Source organism: Prunus dulcis, chromosome 5 (genome assembly GCF_902201215.1).
Source record: "Prunus dulcis chromosome 5, ALMONDv2, whole genome shotgun sequence".
NCBI lineage: Eukaryota > Viridiplantae > Streptophyta > Magnoliopsida > Rosales > Rosaceae > Prunus > Prunus dulcis.
In genome coordinates this window covers 3,145,966-3,161,203 of record NC_047654.1, presented here as the reverse complement: position 1 = coordinate 3,161,203, position 15,238 = coordinate 3,145,966, and the positions used below count along the sequence as shown (strand labels likewise).

Below are 15,238 nucleotides of genomic sequence, written 5' to 3'. Positions count from 1 at the left end.
GTATTGTATGCTCATGCAGTGATACTGAGCGGTCCCAAATCGCTTACGTTACCTTCAAGGATGTACAAGGAGCTGAGACTGCAGTTCTCCTTTCGGTAATGAAACTTCTTTGATCATAATATATCACCTCCTCATGTGGTCCATTTATTTTCTTACTCATGATCTTTTAATAATTCACAGGTATATTTACCATTGTTTGTGGGTGGTTAAACAATAAAAGATAAATATAAACCTGAAAACCTTTTGTGATCCAGTGATCTAATAATCATTCGGTATGTGACTTCACTTGACACCCTAGGTATATTAGTTAAGCTATGTCGTAAATGATATGAACAGTAGAGCTACAAAATGCATTTGAGATTGATGTACACAATTTGAGGTTGGTTTGTACAATTTGGGTTATTAATAGATTCATTGGAAAATCTGGACGTGGCTTGTTTGCTGGACGAGGTAGGATTCTGGATGGTTTTGCTCCATGCAAGAAAAATCAATGGATGTCCTTCTGAGGGACAAGAAGTTGATTCGTGTCATTTGCCAACAAATAGAGCAACTAAGCTTTGGATATTTTGATTGTACAAGGGTCTATCTAAGCAATCTTTTTCTCTTTTTTCTATGAACAAAAGAGCCATTGTTGAGCTAGTACTAACTGCTTGACTTGATTTCATGCTCTTACTTGGCTCTATGCTCTTACTTACTGAGGTGGTCAGTACCAACAAGATGGAAAATGGTCTACAGGGGATATGACCCTTTGTTGAGCTAATGTGTCAAAATGAAGTGATGTTTTTAGCTTTAAGTAGTTGGTGCTTTAGGTTTTGTTGCATTAAATATAGGTACTCTCCTAGTTTGTGGTCGAGATTTAAGTTTTCATAATATTTAGTTATAATAATTTGTCAGGTTGGTGTTGAGGGCACACTGGACCCTAGCATGGCCTACGGTTGCATATTTCAATTTATTTATTCTGTTGGAGGTTGGAATTATGTAACTGCTAGTGTTGTCAACATAGGATAGTGCATTACTTAGTTGGAGTTTCATGGGTAATGCGTAAGGAAGCTTTAAAGCATAGAATGCACTTAATATTAGTTGGAAGTAGTCTAGTACATGTTGATTATCTCTCTGCTTTAGTTGAGTTAATTATTTATTTTTTACTTCGTAGAGGATGACTTTGCACATAGGAAGAGATGACAATGCTGTTGTATAAAGTCAGGTGGTAAAGATTTTGATTACATGCATCTGGGAATTATCTTGACTCAAAGTGGTCAGTGATACACACTGGAATGTAGCAAAAATTTAAATTGAAATGGAAAAGATGCCATTGTTGTCCACTGACCGAAGCTTTGGTTCGCTTGGCCACAGCATTAGTGTTATTTTAATTGGTGATCTAACTTCTTTGTGCAAAGCATGAGCAAGTTTCTCTTAACACTCTATGTTATGTCAGGGAGCGACAATAGTGGATATGTCAGTCACCATAACTCTGGCTCCAGATTACGAGTTGCCACCTGCTGCTACAGCAGCCAATGTAAGAGCCTTTCACAGAGCTTCTGCATCATATTTTTCCCCTGCAATTTCATGACCTGTCTAATATTCCATTCTCTGCAGGTAACTGAGAATAAATCGCCTGGTGGGGCTGAATCTGCATTACGGAAGGCAGAGGATGTTGTTAGTGGCATGCTTGCCAAGGGGTTTGTCCTGGGCAAAGATGCAGTCAACAAGGCAAAGAATTTTGATGAGAAGCACCAGTTGACCTCAACAGCTTCAGAAAAAGTTGCTTCTTTTGACAAAAAGATTGGGCTCAGTGAGAAAATAAGCGCTGGTACCTCTGTGGTTGGTGACAAAGTTCGCGAAGTGGATCAGAAATTTCAGGTCTCAGAGAAAACCAAATCAGCTTTTGCAGCTGCTGAGCAGACAGTGAGTAACGCTGGATCTGCTATAATGAAGAACCGGTATGTGTTTACCAGTGCTTCATGGGTTACAGGTGCTTTTAATAAGGTTGCAAAGGCAGCTGGGGAGGTTGGTCAGAAAACAAAAGAGAAAGTCGGAATGGTTGAAGAGGAGAAACATAGGAAAATAGAGGATGACTATGCTCAAGTTCTATCTGAGTCTCCAAAAGCATCTGCGCCATCCGAGCATGACCCGTCCAAGCCAGAACCTGTTAAAGGTTTGATCCTCTGAGTTTCAGCCTTTGTAAATAGCATTAAACTTTTGGATGCTGTTCTCTTTCGATTTGTTGCTTTATTCTAATAGCATGAAAGTGGTGAATGTAGGACAGATTACACCAAATTTGTTGAACATGTGCAATTAATGTTTTTACCCTTCTTGCACTATAATGCCAGTAAACCAAACTTTTGTGAGGTATTTGATTTGCTTTTTAATGTTTCAATTTTGTTGTTTGTCATTGTGGTTCCAGGCCATTTGGTGCACAGATTTTAATTTTAATGGGCCTAAAATTACTGTTGTATATTTCCATACCCAATATGTGCTTTCTTTTACTTCACTGCCAAAGAATGTTTGAGATATTCGTGCAATTTTAAAAATGATTTAAGATGTCTAGATATAATATTATGAATAACCAATCAATCAGAGCGGCTCAAGTTTAGTGAAAATCTGAGGTTTGGATATCCTACGGAGAAAATTAAATTAAATTTAACGACAGGTGAGGCGCGCGTGAGATGTTAGGGAGGTAGGCACTTGAATGAAATGAAACCTAGCTTTATAGGCCTACTTGCAAACGACGTCAAACTAATAGGGACCTAATTGAAAATTCATTTCATAATATCGTATAATGACATCTGAAATCTTCTTTAATATCATTTAAACTAAAAAAATACATAATTACTTTTGAGACCAAATATCTGGTCATGTTCCCCTTTATTTCCTATATTTTTCTTTTATCTGAAATAATTACTTTTGGTTCTTGATTCTTATGTAGTTTGTTTTTTTTTTTTTCTCTTTTCGGATTTGTTGCCAAAGTTAGAAAGTAAGAGGGGAAAAATTCACGCACACGGGTGTATCATGGGGTTTTGAACTTATGACCACTTAAGAGCACACTAAAAGTCTGGGTAATTCAACTTAACACCCCATTGATCTTGATTCTTGACTGATTCAGTAATGTGGCTGGTGACTTAAAATACTACCATGGATTAACTGACCTATGATAGTCTCTCCCTTAAAAAAAAAAAGTCATCCTATACTATTTTCTTATACTTTTACAAGAGAAAATGATGAATGCAAAATGACTCTTTTTCAGAGGCTCGTTTAATTTTTTTAATTAGGTCACACTGGTGGATATATTTATTATTTTTTGGTATTTAGAACAGACTTACCCTAAACCCTAATTTTCAATTTCTTGGAGGTCCGCCCAATGTAAAACATAGTACACACGCAAGCCCCAAAGTCTGCATATGGATATAACAACTTGTTCAGCAGTCCCATACGTAAACCCCTAACTAAGTCAAATTGATTTATTGACCCCAAAATAAAGTCAAATTGATTTTGCACAAATGCCAATAGAGCATCATTATGAAAGTACCAGTTTAATTTATGTGGGTCACTAACCCACTATTCTAAACAAGAGTGCCGGCTGGACTTGCGAAATGTTCACAATAACCAGTTTAATAACCGGTTGATGTCAACAGAGCTACAGCGGAGTGAAAAAGGCTTATACTTCGAGGCGAGTGGTGTGTGTATGTAGAAACCTCCCCTCTTCCTCCTCCTTCTGTAATTTAGATTATAATTTTGTATTAAAAAAAGAATGTTGTTATTTTTACCTATTTCTCTATTTATCTCATCTTTTTACATATAATGTAAATTTAAAAAAAATACAAATTCTATCTTTTCACACACCATTATTTTTAAAATACTCTTTAATTATTAATTCAAGCAAATTAGACGCACTCAAATTCTAAAAGTGTGTTGTAGCAGGAACATGTGGTTGTTCTTAGGCTAGCCGAGGTCGAAGATTTCCATGAATTGATTTGTATGGACGCTTCATGGTTGTTTGAGAGAGAGAGAGAGAGTTACACCCCAATCCATGGATTTAGGTAATTTTAAATTAAGATGTGATTCACATCTTAATTATAGAATTTAATAAAAACTATAACTAAAATGTGAAGAACATAAAGTAAATAAATAAATATTTTACATATAAGTTTTCGGCGAAACAACAACATTTGAAATTTTACATCTTTACATTATTGTTTATCCCTTTTGATTTAATCCTGTTATGGTAGGGTAAAGTTCCTCATTGGCCTGAAAACCATTGGTGGTCAACAAGTCAACTTTCTTTGGTGTGCGAGCGTGCGACTGTTAGCAGTTTTAAAAAACCCTAACAGACTTATGAAAAATAGATAACTTGAGCCCCAAATTACTGACTTTAAACAAGTAATTGTGAATTTGGATGAGGAATATCTCCCAAGTAAGTTCTTTTATTGCCTTAGACTGGTGAGGACTTTACAATTTTCCACAGTAAACTGGTAGTTATGGCCGAAATGAATATTGAAACATAAACCAAACTGTTTCAAGAAAAACTGCATATTACACAACTTTTAAGACAAAAGAAGACTGCAATGTTTGAAGGGGCAACAGAGCATTGAGCTTCAATTTCTACTTGGATTGTTGCCTATGACTCATGCTGGATTCAAACGTCAGCACCTTCAACTAATGAGGTTCAGCTGGAAATCGGATACCAATGTCGAGATTGGCAAAGCTTTTAATCTATTCTAGCCATGGGGAGGCTTGCTGGATGGATAGAATTGAGATTTCATTAGTCTAGACAGGGCTGGAAAGTGGCTGGATTGATGATTACGGCTCCGCCGTAGCACGATATTGTCCACATTGGGCCTCCCTCTCTGCCCTTACGGTTTTGCCTTTGGGAACTCAGGAGCAACTTTCCAGTGGGTCACCCATCCTAGGACTGCTCTAGCCCCAACTCGCTCAACTTCAAAGTTCCCATGACTCCGAAGCTAATGAACTCCCAAAAGGCCTCGTGCTAGATGGAGATGGGCATGTACATATAAGGCACATCACCTCTTCTCCGTTGGTCGATGTAGGATGTTACAATCCACCTCACTTAAGGGCCCGATGTCCTCATCGGCACACTCACACCACAAGGCAGAGTGGTTCTGATACCAAATTGTCACATCCCGGGATCGGCTCCGCCATAACACGATATTGTTCGCTTTGGACCCTTCTCTCTGCCCTCACGATTTTGTTTCTGGGAACTCAAGAGCAACTTCCTAGTGGGTCACCCATCTTGGGATTGCTCTAGCACCAACTCGCTTAACTTGACTCCGAAGCCAGTGAACTCCCAAAAGGCCTCGTGCTAGATGGAGGTGGGTATGTACATATAAGATACATCACCTCTTCTCCGTTGATTGATGTGGGATGTTACAGATAGTCCGTTTGCTTTTTCTGGCAAACAACTCTCATGTCTCTTGTCTTTTTTTGAAAATACAACTTGCTCTGATGCAGAGCCTTTATGAGCGTTTTATGGCATTTCAAATGGTCATGGGAAGTATTCTTCTGGTTAACCTGTTTTTTTTAACTCCACATCACTTCCTCTGCCTTAGTTGAAAATTTTGACTTTCAAAGTCACGTAGGTTCTTTTGAGAAAAAGATCTTCCAAAATATATGTTCATTTGAATCGAGATCAATGGTGATGATCAAACTTTTTAGTCGGTAGAATGCAACATGTCTATCTCTTTCAGTCATCTATTCAGCACCACGATTCTTGTGGAGTGGTGGGGATGATGAGAGTTACCTAGGAGTTCGAGCACTTGGTGTGACTTGATTAGCAAAAAGACATTTCGTTGACATTTTCCACAAACAGCGTCAACTGTTAATAGGTGGTTTGGAATGTTCAACATAAGACTTTGATAAGGTCAATGTTAGAGCTTCCATTAGCTCTTTTCAATGCCAAAGTCAAAAATTGTAGTCAGGGATGTATTTGGATGAACCGTTTCAGACACTACAAAAAAAGTGGCAACAGTCACCAAATGTCACCAAATAATGGTGATTATTGCCATTTTTGTTTGTTTTTTGTAGTGAGAGTATAAAAAGTTGTTACCATTGTCCCAAGACTGGTGCATGGTATGTATAGGAGCTTGAAGGAAGCATCCTCCCTTAATCAAGGGGAAGCGGGAGGTATCTAGCCGATGCTTTAATTAAGGTTAGAAGAGGCGTCTGTCCATGCCTAAGGGCATGTCCACCACAAAAGGCTAAGGCAAGGGCAAGGCAAGGGCTGTTATTCATGTGAATAGTGGCAGCCTTGCCTTTTTTTGTTCCACCCCAAAAGGCTAGGGCAAGGGCAAATACTATTCATTTTACTTTATTTTCTATTTTTTTAATACTTAAACCATTAATTTTGTAAGCTTTTTAGATAATATTTTCGGTTGTCATGTGTCACTATTTAAGATAACATTTTTTGGATAAAATTTTCAAAAAAAATTTCGGATAAATTTTTCAGTTGCCACGTTTGTTATAAAATTCACATCTCACTCATCATACAATTGGAATACCTACTCACTCATCATACAATTGAAATATTCTCAGTCCTCATAGTCCGACACAATGGAGTACAAGAACACTCAATCATTGGCGGAGGTGGTTCCACCAGATTACGATGTGGGGGAGTATTTTCCTTTGGATGATGTAATAGTGTCATTATTTCATGCACGGAACGCACCACTGGAACCGACTGCGGGCATTGTTCGCTTGAGAAGCCATGTGTAATGATTTTCCTCTTTTTTGTTTTGCCTTGACTAATCTATTAAAAAAATGAAATTGGAAATGCAAGAAATATATATATATATATATATAAGACATTAAATTGAATAAAACGGAATTATTATTATTATTATTATTATTTTTTACCTCGTTGCCAAGATTTTGACCTCTTTGAACGTTTGTCCATGACCCTCTGGCTTTGACGGAAGAGGCCATTTGTATTTTTGCACAAATGAAATTTTGTAGTAGAAAATTTGGTGTGGAAAGTGAATAAAATTATTAGGTATTTGTAGGGAAAAAAATCCAAAATTTTTTTTGGTATTTAAAAAAAAAAATCAAAAAAACCGTCGGATTTCTGAAAAAAATAAAAATAAAAAATCGGAGCGTCCGGGAAGAGCCACGTGGTGTTTTCCAGTTGGGTTCTGTCATGGATGATTTCGCGCTGACGTCATCGAGCGAAAGTCAAATTTTTTTTACCGTTTTGGATTTGCGCTCGCTGATGTCAGTGCATTCGGGCTGAAGCCTAAGCAAGATCTACCATTGGGCTTGCCGGGCTGGTGGAACACAGGACTTGCCCGAGCTCTCTTTCCTGCGCTGGAGGGCCTCTTGCCCTGGCAAATTGGGCTGCGATGGACATCTTTAAGCATGGCTCGCCGGGGTTAGGAGTGCATGTTGGCTTAGAAGGTGATGCGCTCTGGACGTGGAGATGTGGTCTGGTCCACATAGCGTGTTCTCGGTGCTAGTGGTCAATTGGCTCAGCTGGGAGTATATGCTAACAAGTTTCATTTTAATGTGCCCACACCGAGACAGGTCATATCCTAATATGATATCATCCATTTCAACTATTATCGTACTACCTATTGGTTAATTAGTATATAATTTTATTTTATGTGTTTGTGTTTGTGTGTGTGTGTGTGTGTTTTTTTTTTTTTTTTTTTCAAATTTCTATATAAAAGAATGGATATAAGAATTATGCTAGTGTTGATAAAATATTCTTTAAAAGTGGTAGACCTTGTTTTTCCATTGTTTTTGTAGGCACGATTGTCCCATTCCCCATTACTCGTGTATTTTTCCTAACATTACAAGTTTAAGACAAGGAAAAATCCAAAGCCTCCAATTAAATTTTTTTTTTTTTCAATTAATGGAGGTGTACTATATTATTTTAATTTTGATGTTAGACCGCTCCGTTATTATAACGGTCCTTTGTCATTGGCTGAATTATGAATGCAATCCTAAAAAAAAAAAATTTCAAATTTTTTTTTTTTTAAAAAAACAAAGTATTAAATGTGGAGTTTAAAATAAAGATCAATCACATCACATATATTTGTTAGAGACCAAAGAGGAAACTCGCGTTGCATAGACCACACGTATACACATATGATAGGAATCAGGATAAGCAAATTTGGCTTGGCAGTGGTACCATAGTTCTATCAAGAATGGAATACCTCAGAGATATTTTTTGTTTTCAAAATCTATTTTCTAATGTGGAATAGAGAATGGAATAACTAGTAAAAGAAATTTAAATGCAAAACTTTTTTTTTTTTTAATTGTAGCTATATGCTTAGATATTTGGATTTAGTTTCCTTGTATATAATTTTTAAAAAAATTGGGTTCAAAATATTTTTTTGGTCTTCATGTTTTATCTTATTTTTCAAATTTTGATTTATCTGTTTCCTTTAGCAAACATATGGCATTTAACCGAATTAGCATTAACTAGTTCAAGTAAAGGACATATGACTTGCCAAAATCATTTTTTGGGTATCAAATTTGCTAAACGGGAAACAAATGGTTACTTCGCATTCTGGGTTGCTCTACTCCTGGTGTTCTTCACTGAGGTCCAGGTTGAGGGTTAGTTGCTCATTGTTTCTTTTATGTCGAAAAGTTATCATTCGATAGGATGTCTGACCTATTTTAGTCCGCACCAACGTTCATGTGTCGAAAGTAAAAGAAAATAAGATTGACGTTTGATAGGATGATCGGATGACTTGAGGATCTCTGGCTGTGTCATGCCTCGAATTCGGGGGTTGGTGAAAATCCCGCGCCTGGTGCGTGAGAAAATAAAAAGTAAAATAAAATAAAAAGAAGTCAAAACAGGGTTTAAAATAAACTTCTCTTATAAAAAATAGCTCAAAAATCTTACAATTTTACAATTAATAAATAAAGCTATATCACTTTTATCTAATTCAGCCTTAACTGGTTTAGTCCTTGTCTTGCTCACTAATTCATCTGAAAAATTAAACAGGATGAGAGGTGAGGAACCACCTTTCAATAGGGACATGAGACCTTATCATAGTATATTGAAATAACTAAATTAAGTGACATACAATCATACAGCCAAATATCACATTAATAATAATAATGCATGAATACTCTTCATCTACTCCCGTTAATTCTTATAAATGGACAACAGACCTACACGTCCCATACCATGCTTATACCACTTGGTCCCGAATGCCCATTTATATGAACTAACACCCATCTTAATCATCCCATAATTCCCCCTTTGTTAATCATCTTGTCTAACTCTCTGTCGCCGGTCCCGAATCACCCAATAAAAACCATGTGCACTATGGGATCCCTGAGATCTGGTACCTGCAGAGAGTTAGACTCAACTACACAAAAGACTATTTCCATTACCCTCTTTTCCATCATTATTTTCTCCACCCAACAACTCCAACTAATTTCCATTACATGATATAATTATGTATTTCAGATATTCATATATCTCACAACAATGTAACATTTAAAACATCACTAATGTATATACAAGTGATTCAACCAGTCAAGAACACATAAACATTTCAGGAAAAATCATTCAATTGTGACAAGAATATTAATCAAATAATCATATCACGCATAATATAGTGTTCACCAAATTTAATTAAATCAATCTTTGTAAAAGGCCCCCAAGAAACCCCCTACCTCGACACTAATGCTTTTGCAAGAAATGTAAGACAATTTCCAGTTTTCCACCGCATTCACAAACTCAGTTTCCCATTCTATTTTTCTCTAATATTTCTTCTTCTCTGTATTTTATTTTTTTTCTTCGTTCAAACTTACAAATGCTTCACAACTTGGCTGAAATGAGAATGAAAAACAACGAAATGGAATGGTCTATTTATAGTGTAGTGAATACGGTAGCTACAGTACATGATAATATCAACATTTATGTAAGAACTTAATCTCCAAGTAATATATCAATATGACCTCGCACTCCAAGTCAACAACAGATAAGAAAAGAATTACTATGAAAACACGTTGTGGTGACTCCAATCCTATTCTAATTTCTTCATGGTAAGTTGACAAGGCTGCTAGCATGCCTTGTTGACACCTAACTACCCATTCTAGAATCATTCTTTCGTACTGCAAAAAAAAATATCCCTAAATCAAGAGCTAATTTGCCATCTGTAACTCTTGCAGAAATGTTGGACATGTGACAATAAATTCATATGAACATCGTAACCAAGGGGACTCAAAACTCACACTGTACTTTTTTCATATCCATGGACTAATCTTTGCCATTCAGAATGGCGCACTACAAAACACATTTGCATTTTTTGTTTGCAAAAAAGAAAGGTAAAGAAAAAAGACTTTTTGATAGGAAAAGAGAAAAGGCTTACACATGAAAGGTTGGGTAATATAGTTTACATTTTAGAAGCTTTTGGGTGTTGATGGGTCCATAGCAATGCATACTCCAATTATGGTACAGGCTCCACCAGAAGAAAACCAGGCTGTAAACAATCACGAGTTGATGTCTTTAAGCTCCACTTGTGACTGCAGGGGACCACCATTTTTGTTCAAAATTTTGGACCCAATATTATTTAACTATATCAATACAAATTTATGAAAATGAAACATTTGAAAAATATTAATGTGAAATTGATGGGGCAACAAATATAAAAACCTTGTTTATTCCCTCAATAATTAGCAATGTTAGCCTATCTTTACACGCTAATATTCTTGTGGAAACAGATTAGTTTACAAAATCAACATAAGGAAAAGGCATATTGCTCATCATCAGATTGTCATACTTACAAAGGAATTTGGATAACCTTTTTTTTTTTTTTTTTAATTTCTCAAATACAAAAATACAAGCTTGATTATTCCCCTTGCTAATGCTGAACAATTTCAATCGAGTGGAGACAACTATCACTATACAAAATATTTATATATATGATATCATTTAAAAGAAACGGCATCATGTGACATTTTTTTGGAAAGTGCTAATATTAGGAACACTATAACATTTGACCCTCAAATGCATAAGATATACACAAGCATTGAATGTATATGGTGCTCTTAAAGAAGAAATTTACCTCAAGTGATACATAACATTGAGAGTAAATTCCCTCCAGAAGAGAGGATAGGCTTATTACATTAAAAAAAAAAATACGGGAATTCCCATAAGTAATTGAAAAAATTGAGCGTGAGAGCCAAGCATTCTTAATTGGTTCATTGTAATTGAATTATATATGGATTCCTCAAAATATAATTTTTTTTTTTTTTTTTTTGGGGTTAAGAATAAGCAATAGTATTTTATTGATAAAAAAAAAAAAATACAAAGCAACGATGTGCCAAACATGAATAAATATTCTCCGGTGAGCAAACACAACAACATATTGAATTGATCTGGAGAGAATTACGCACAACTCAAAGATAAATAAAATCTCTGGTTCAACAACTAGAATCACATGTACTCAAACCTCCAATATAGATTCGTTGTGCAACGGCAGAAACGACAAATCTATATCGAAAGCCAAAGCTAAATAGAAATAAAACAACCTAAAAATAAGGCAAAACCACAACAACACATAAACAACATATAAGAAGCATAAGCACCGCTCCACATCCTCTACGACAACTCGAAGAGAGCAATAGCATCATACAAGCTAAACCCATAGTAACACACCGGCTAATTCCAAACTCGACATCTTCTTTGTATGCGTGGACCAAAAGACGACGACTATTTCATGGTGATGACAAGAGAAGGGAGGTTGGTAAGGAGGGGGGCCACTGACGCGCAAAGGAGCCGCGGCTAGGATATTTCCATTTGGTTTTTTTCCTCAAAATGGAATTATGGATTGGGTTGGATTTGCATACTTGATCGAATCTGATTGGATTCTAATGTGGCAAAATCCATTGTAATTGAATTAGAGATGGATTCCTTAAAAGAAGTTAGATTAATTTGGATTTGCAAAGGGCATGCAGTTCAAGTGGTTAAGAGTAGTTATTTCTGAACTTGAGCTATTGTGTTTGAATCTCCCTTCTCCCAATTTCACTTGTAAAAAAAAAAAAAAAAAAATTTGATGAGATTGGAATCTAATATGGATAAGGATTTCTAAAAAAGGTTGAATTATAACCAATTCAAACCCCTAATGAGTTCACGCTCATTGAATCCTTACCGAAACAACATGGTCAATTCAATTCAATTTCAATAGGTACATACACCTAGAAATAGTGACTTAGTTAGAGATGTGAAATTTTATGCACATTTGCATCCAATTTTACAACCCATTGAGATCGACTCCATAAAAGAAAAGCGAGAGAGAAAAATGCATGTGCAAAAATTATCAAGATTACCTTTCTGTTTCACCTGTAAGTATTTCCTTTCATTTCTTTTTTTCGGTTTGCTACCCATCTTTGTGGTTGGGGGCCCTATAACCCGAGGGTAGGGGAAGTGTTTTGTGCAACTTCACCACCACCACCAAGGTGAACAACTCAAAACCACCACATATGCCTCACTTGAGAAGGTTTCAAGCAACCAATCACTTTAATGTTGTGCTTAATTACAAGCCCATACTACTAGACTAGGCCTTCCATTTCCTTTATTTTTTTTTTATAAAAAAAACCTAATATTGGTTAACTTGATATAATTTAAATTTTATAAATTTATAATTCTAAAAAATATACCAAAATAAAAATCTCAATGAATGAGGGTAACAACCATTTTTTGGGGAAAAAAAGCAAAACCCATTTCACCCTATGCATTAAAAAGTCTATATTGATTTTCGAATTATATTATTAAATGAATTTTTTTATATTTCTTTTACAATCTTAAAAAAAATTATTTACACGTGTATCAAAATCAAACTTAATAATTTAATACTCAGCAGTAATGCATGCTAGCATACCTACACTTTGGAGAATTAAAGAGATTTTTGTAGAAATGTCACATGAACTTATATCTAAGTTTCAATTTGTCACTTCAAAGAAAATTTAAAAGAAATGTCACTTTAATTTTTTTAAATTCATGATTTGTCATATGACTTTAACACTATCCAATTTTCCATTCATTTTGAAGAGTATTTTAATCTTTCCATTTTCAAGGGTCTTTCCATTCCCCCTCCAATGTGTTTTAGGGGCGGGTGGGATCCTATGTGATGTGTTTTGGGGGCGGGTGGTGTTGGGATAGGGGAGAAAGGGAGAGAGGTCTTTTTTCTTCTTCTTGAATATGGAAAGACTAAAATACCCTTAAAAATGATGGAAAATTGGATGTTAAAGTTAGATAATAAATCATGGATTTTGATAATTATGGTGGCATTTCTCTTTTAAAAAATTTTGATAAATAAAAACTGAGGTATAAGTTCAATGATATTTCTACAAAAATCTCGAGAATTAAAATAGCAATTATTGAATTCAGTGTACTAAACAGTCGACATTGGCGATGTCTTTGTTTGCAAACCCATGGCACCAGGTCAAATCCCCTTGTGAGGGCGGCCCCTCCCCTTAGAATAAAATATCAATCATTTAAAAAAAATGAAAGCTATAAAAATTTAAAAAGTTTATAAAAGAGTCCACAAAAGTGACAACTTTAACGTTTTGCTATCCACGTGTAAGCAGGAGAAGCCAACACCACAGAAAACTCTATACACTGGCGGTGACACAGAACGCAGTTAATGTATCTACTCCTTCAATTTTCCAGCTAGCAAATTCCGACCGAAACCCGAGGGTGCAGAGCAACGGTCGAGTACGAAAATCCAGCTGCATCCCATCGGGCGCACGTTTACGTCCTTTCATCTAATTAACGCCTCCCTACCCGCTCACTTTAGCGTACGACGCACACGAAATTTATAAAAACAAAAAGATCTGTAAGAATTACGTTATTTCGCTGTTCGAAATCTTTCTCTAAGCGACTGAAGCGCTCAAGTAATATGTTTACACAAAAAATTAAAATAAATTTAAACAAATAAAAATAAAAAAGCTTGCTCAGCAATTGAATTTACACGTGCGAAAAAAAAACTGACGGTGACGCGCGTGCGAGTTCTTTCACCGAGAGCCGATGAGGACATAGTAGAGTAGAGTAGAGTAGAGAAGAGAAGCAGGGAATGCGGCTTAAAAATCGGCTATTTTCCGGTGGGAGCGAGATCTCGGAGGGAGTTTTCGGGTTCCTTGGGTGTCCTGCAAGTTCCTGAGGCTGCGGATCGCCAAAACATCGCTCTTCCGGATATCAATAAATCGGCTCAAGTCGCCGATTTCGTTGTCGGTGGCGTCTACAAAAACGAAAAGCACGAAAAATGAAACAGAAAATAAATTTTAAAAGCGCAAAAAAAATTGAGAACGATTATTTATCTGCATTGTACCTGCGCGCTTTTTCCCTGGTAGTTTCGTAAAGCCATTGAACTGAGCCAAATCTGAAACGGAAACGAAACCGACGGTCAGGAATGAAGATTAAAAAAATCGAGATGAGTGAAAAGCCGTTGATTGAGAGTTACCTGATTGGGAGGGGCTGTGGGAGAAGAGGAAGAGGATGAGGAAGCAGAGGAGGGTGAGGACGGGGATGACGTGAATGGATTTGTGTGGAGCGGTGGGGGGCGGTGATGACAGGCGGTGAGGCTTTGATGCTTTGTGGTCGTCGTCCGCGGAGATTGAAGAGGAGGTGGAGGTGGAAAAGACTAAAAGGTCCTTGTTACTGCGGTTGGGAGCATCGTCTAGGAGCAGAGCCTGTTCCTTGGCTCCGCCATGGGCCTGGTGGAGCTTGGAGCCCGGTGAGCCCCCCAGCGATTGTCTTTGCATGGTCACAGACTTGAATACACAGAGAAGGACAAAGAGAAAACGAAAGAGAGAGAGAGAGAGTGGGTGAAGAAAGGGAAGGAAATTATTAGTGAGCTGTATGACTCGAATCTGGGATTTTTAAATAGGAACTTTATTTTTCTTTTTGTTTCTATTTGTTGCTTTTTAAAAAATACAAAAAATAAAGACATTGTGGATAAAATTTCTTTCTTTTTTCTTTTTCAAATCAATCATTTTTTTTTAAATATTTTTTGTTTATATATTTTATATACAAACAATATTGGAGAGAGGAGAATTGAACCTAACACTTAGATGCATGGGTAAATACAATCACTTGAAATTATTATAATTTACTACGAGAGGGATTAGAACTTAAGTGCAATGGGTGGACTCCCTACCTTTGCCAACTATACTAACCCACATTAGCAATAAATTCTTTCTTGTAAAGTAATATTTTGACGAATGCAAGAAATTTGTAACTCATGTGATTAAGAACAATTACGCTTAA

At 36.3% G+C, this 15,238-nt stretch overlaps 2 protein-coding genes across 2 annotated transcripts; one reads left to right on the top strand and one right to left on the bottom strand.

The window, feature by feature from the left end:
- The first annotated feature begins 6 nt into the window (after nucleotides 1-6).
- Nucleotides 7-2,377, top strand: LOC117628278 (binding partner of ACD11 1-like). Its single transcript, XM_034360694.1, has 3 exons — nucleotides 7-95; nucleotides 1,436-1,516; nucleotides 1,597-2,377. The coding sequence occupies exons 2-3, from the start codon at nucleotides 1,454-1,456 to the stop codon at nucleotides 2,167-2,169; spliced, it is 636 nt and encodes a 211-aa protein (XP_034216585.1). The 5' UTR covers nucleotides 7-95; nucleotides 1,436-1,453; the 3' UTR covers nucleotides 2,170-2,377.
- An 11,221-nt stretch (nucleotides 2,378-13,598) lies between these two features.
- On the bottom strand, nucleotides 13,599-14,821 carry LOC117628101. The gene is made up of 3 exons (XM_034360466.1): nucleotides 14,433-14,821; nucleotides 14,301-14,351; nucleotides 13,599-14,210 (listed from the first exon to the last, which is right to left on the bottom strand). The coding sequence occupies exons 1-3, from the start codon at nucleotides 14,731-14,733 to the stop codon at nucleotides 14,053-14,055; spliced, it is 510 nt and encodes a 169-aa protein (XP_034216357.1). The 5' UTR covers nucleotides 14,734-14,821; the 3' UTR covers nucleotides 13,599-14,052.
- Between the last annotated feature and the right edge of the window lie 417 nt (nucleotides 14,822-15,238).

What these genes read in the sequence shown, in the direction of transcription:
- LOC117628278 (XM_034360694.1), top strand. Translation starts at nt 1,454, where the DNA reads ATGTCAGTCACCATAACTCTGGCTCCAGATTACGAGTTGCCACCTGCT. An exon ending in CTGCTGCTACAGCAGCCAAT is followed by an intron (nt 1,517 to 1,596) that starts GTAAGAGCCTTT and finishes CATTCTCTGCAG; the next exon opens with GTAACTGAGAATAAATCGCC.
- LOC117628101 (XM_034360466.1), bottom strand. Translation starts at nt 14,733, where the DNA reads ATGCAAAGACAATCGCTGGGGGGCTCACCGGGCTCCAAGCTCCACCAG. An exon ending in CCACAGCCCCTCCCAATCAG is followed by an intron (nt 14,352 to 14,432) that starts GTAACTCTCAAT and finishes TTTCCGTTTCAG; the next exon opens with ATTTGGCTCAGTTCAATGGC. An exon ending in ACCAGGGAAAAAGCGCGCAG is followed by an intron (nt 14,211 to 14,300) that starts GTACAATGCAGA and finishes TCGTTTTTGTAG; the next exon opens with ACGCCACCGACAACGAAATC.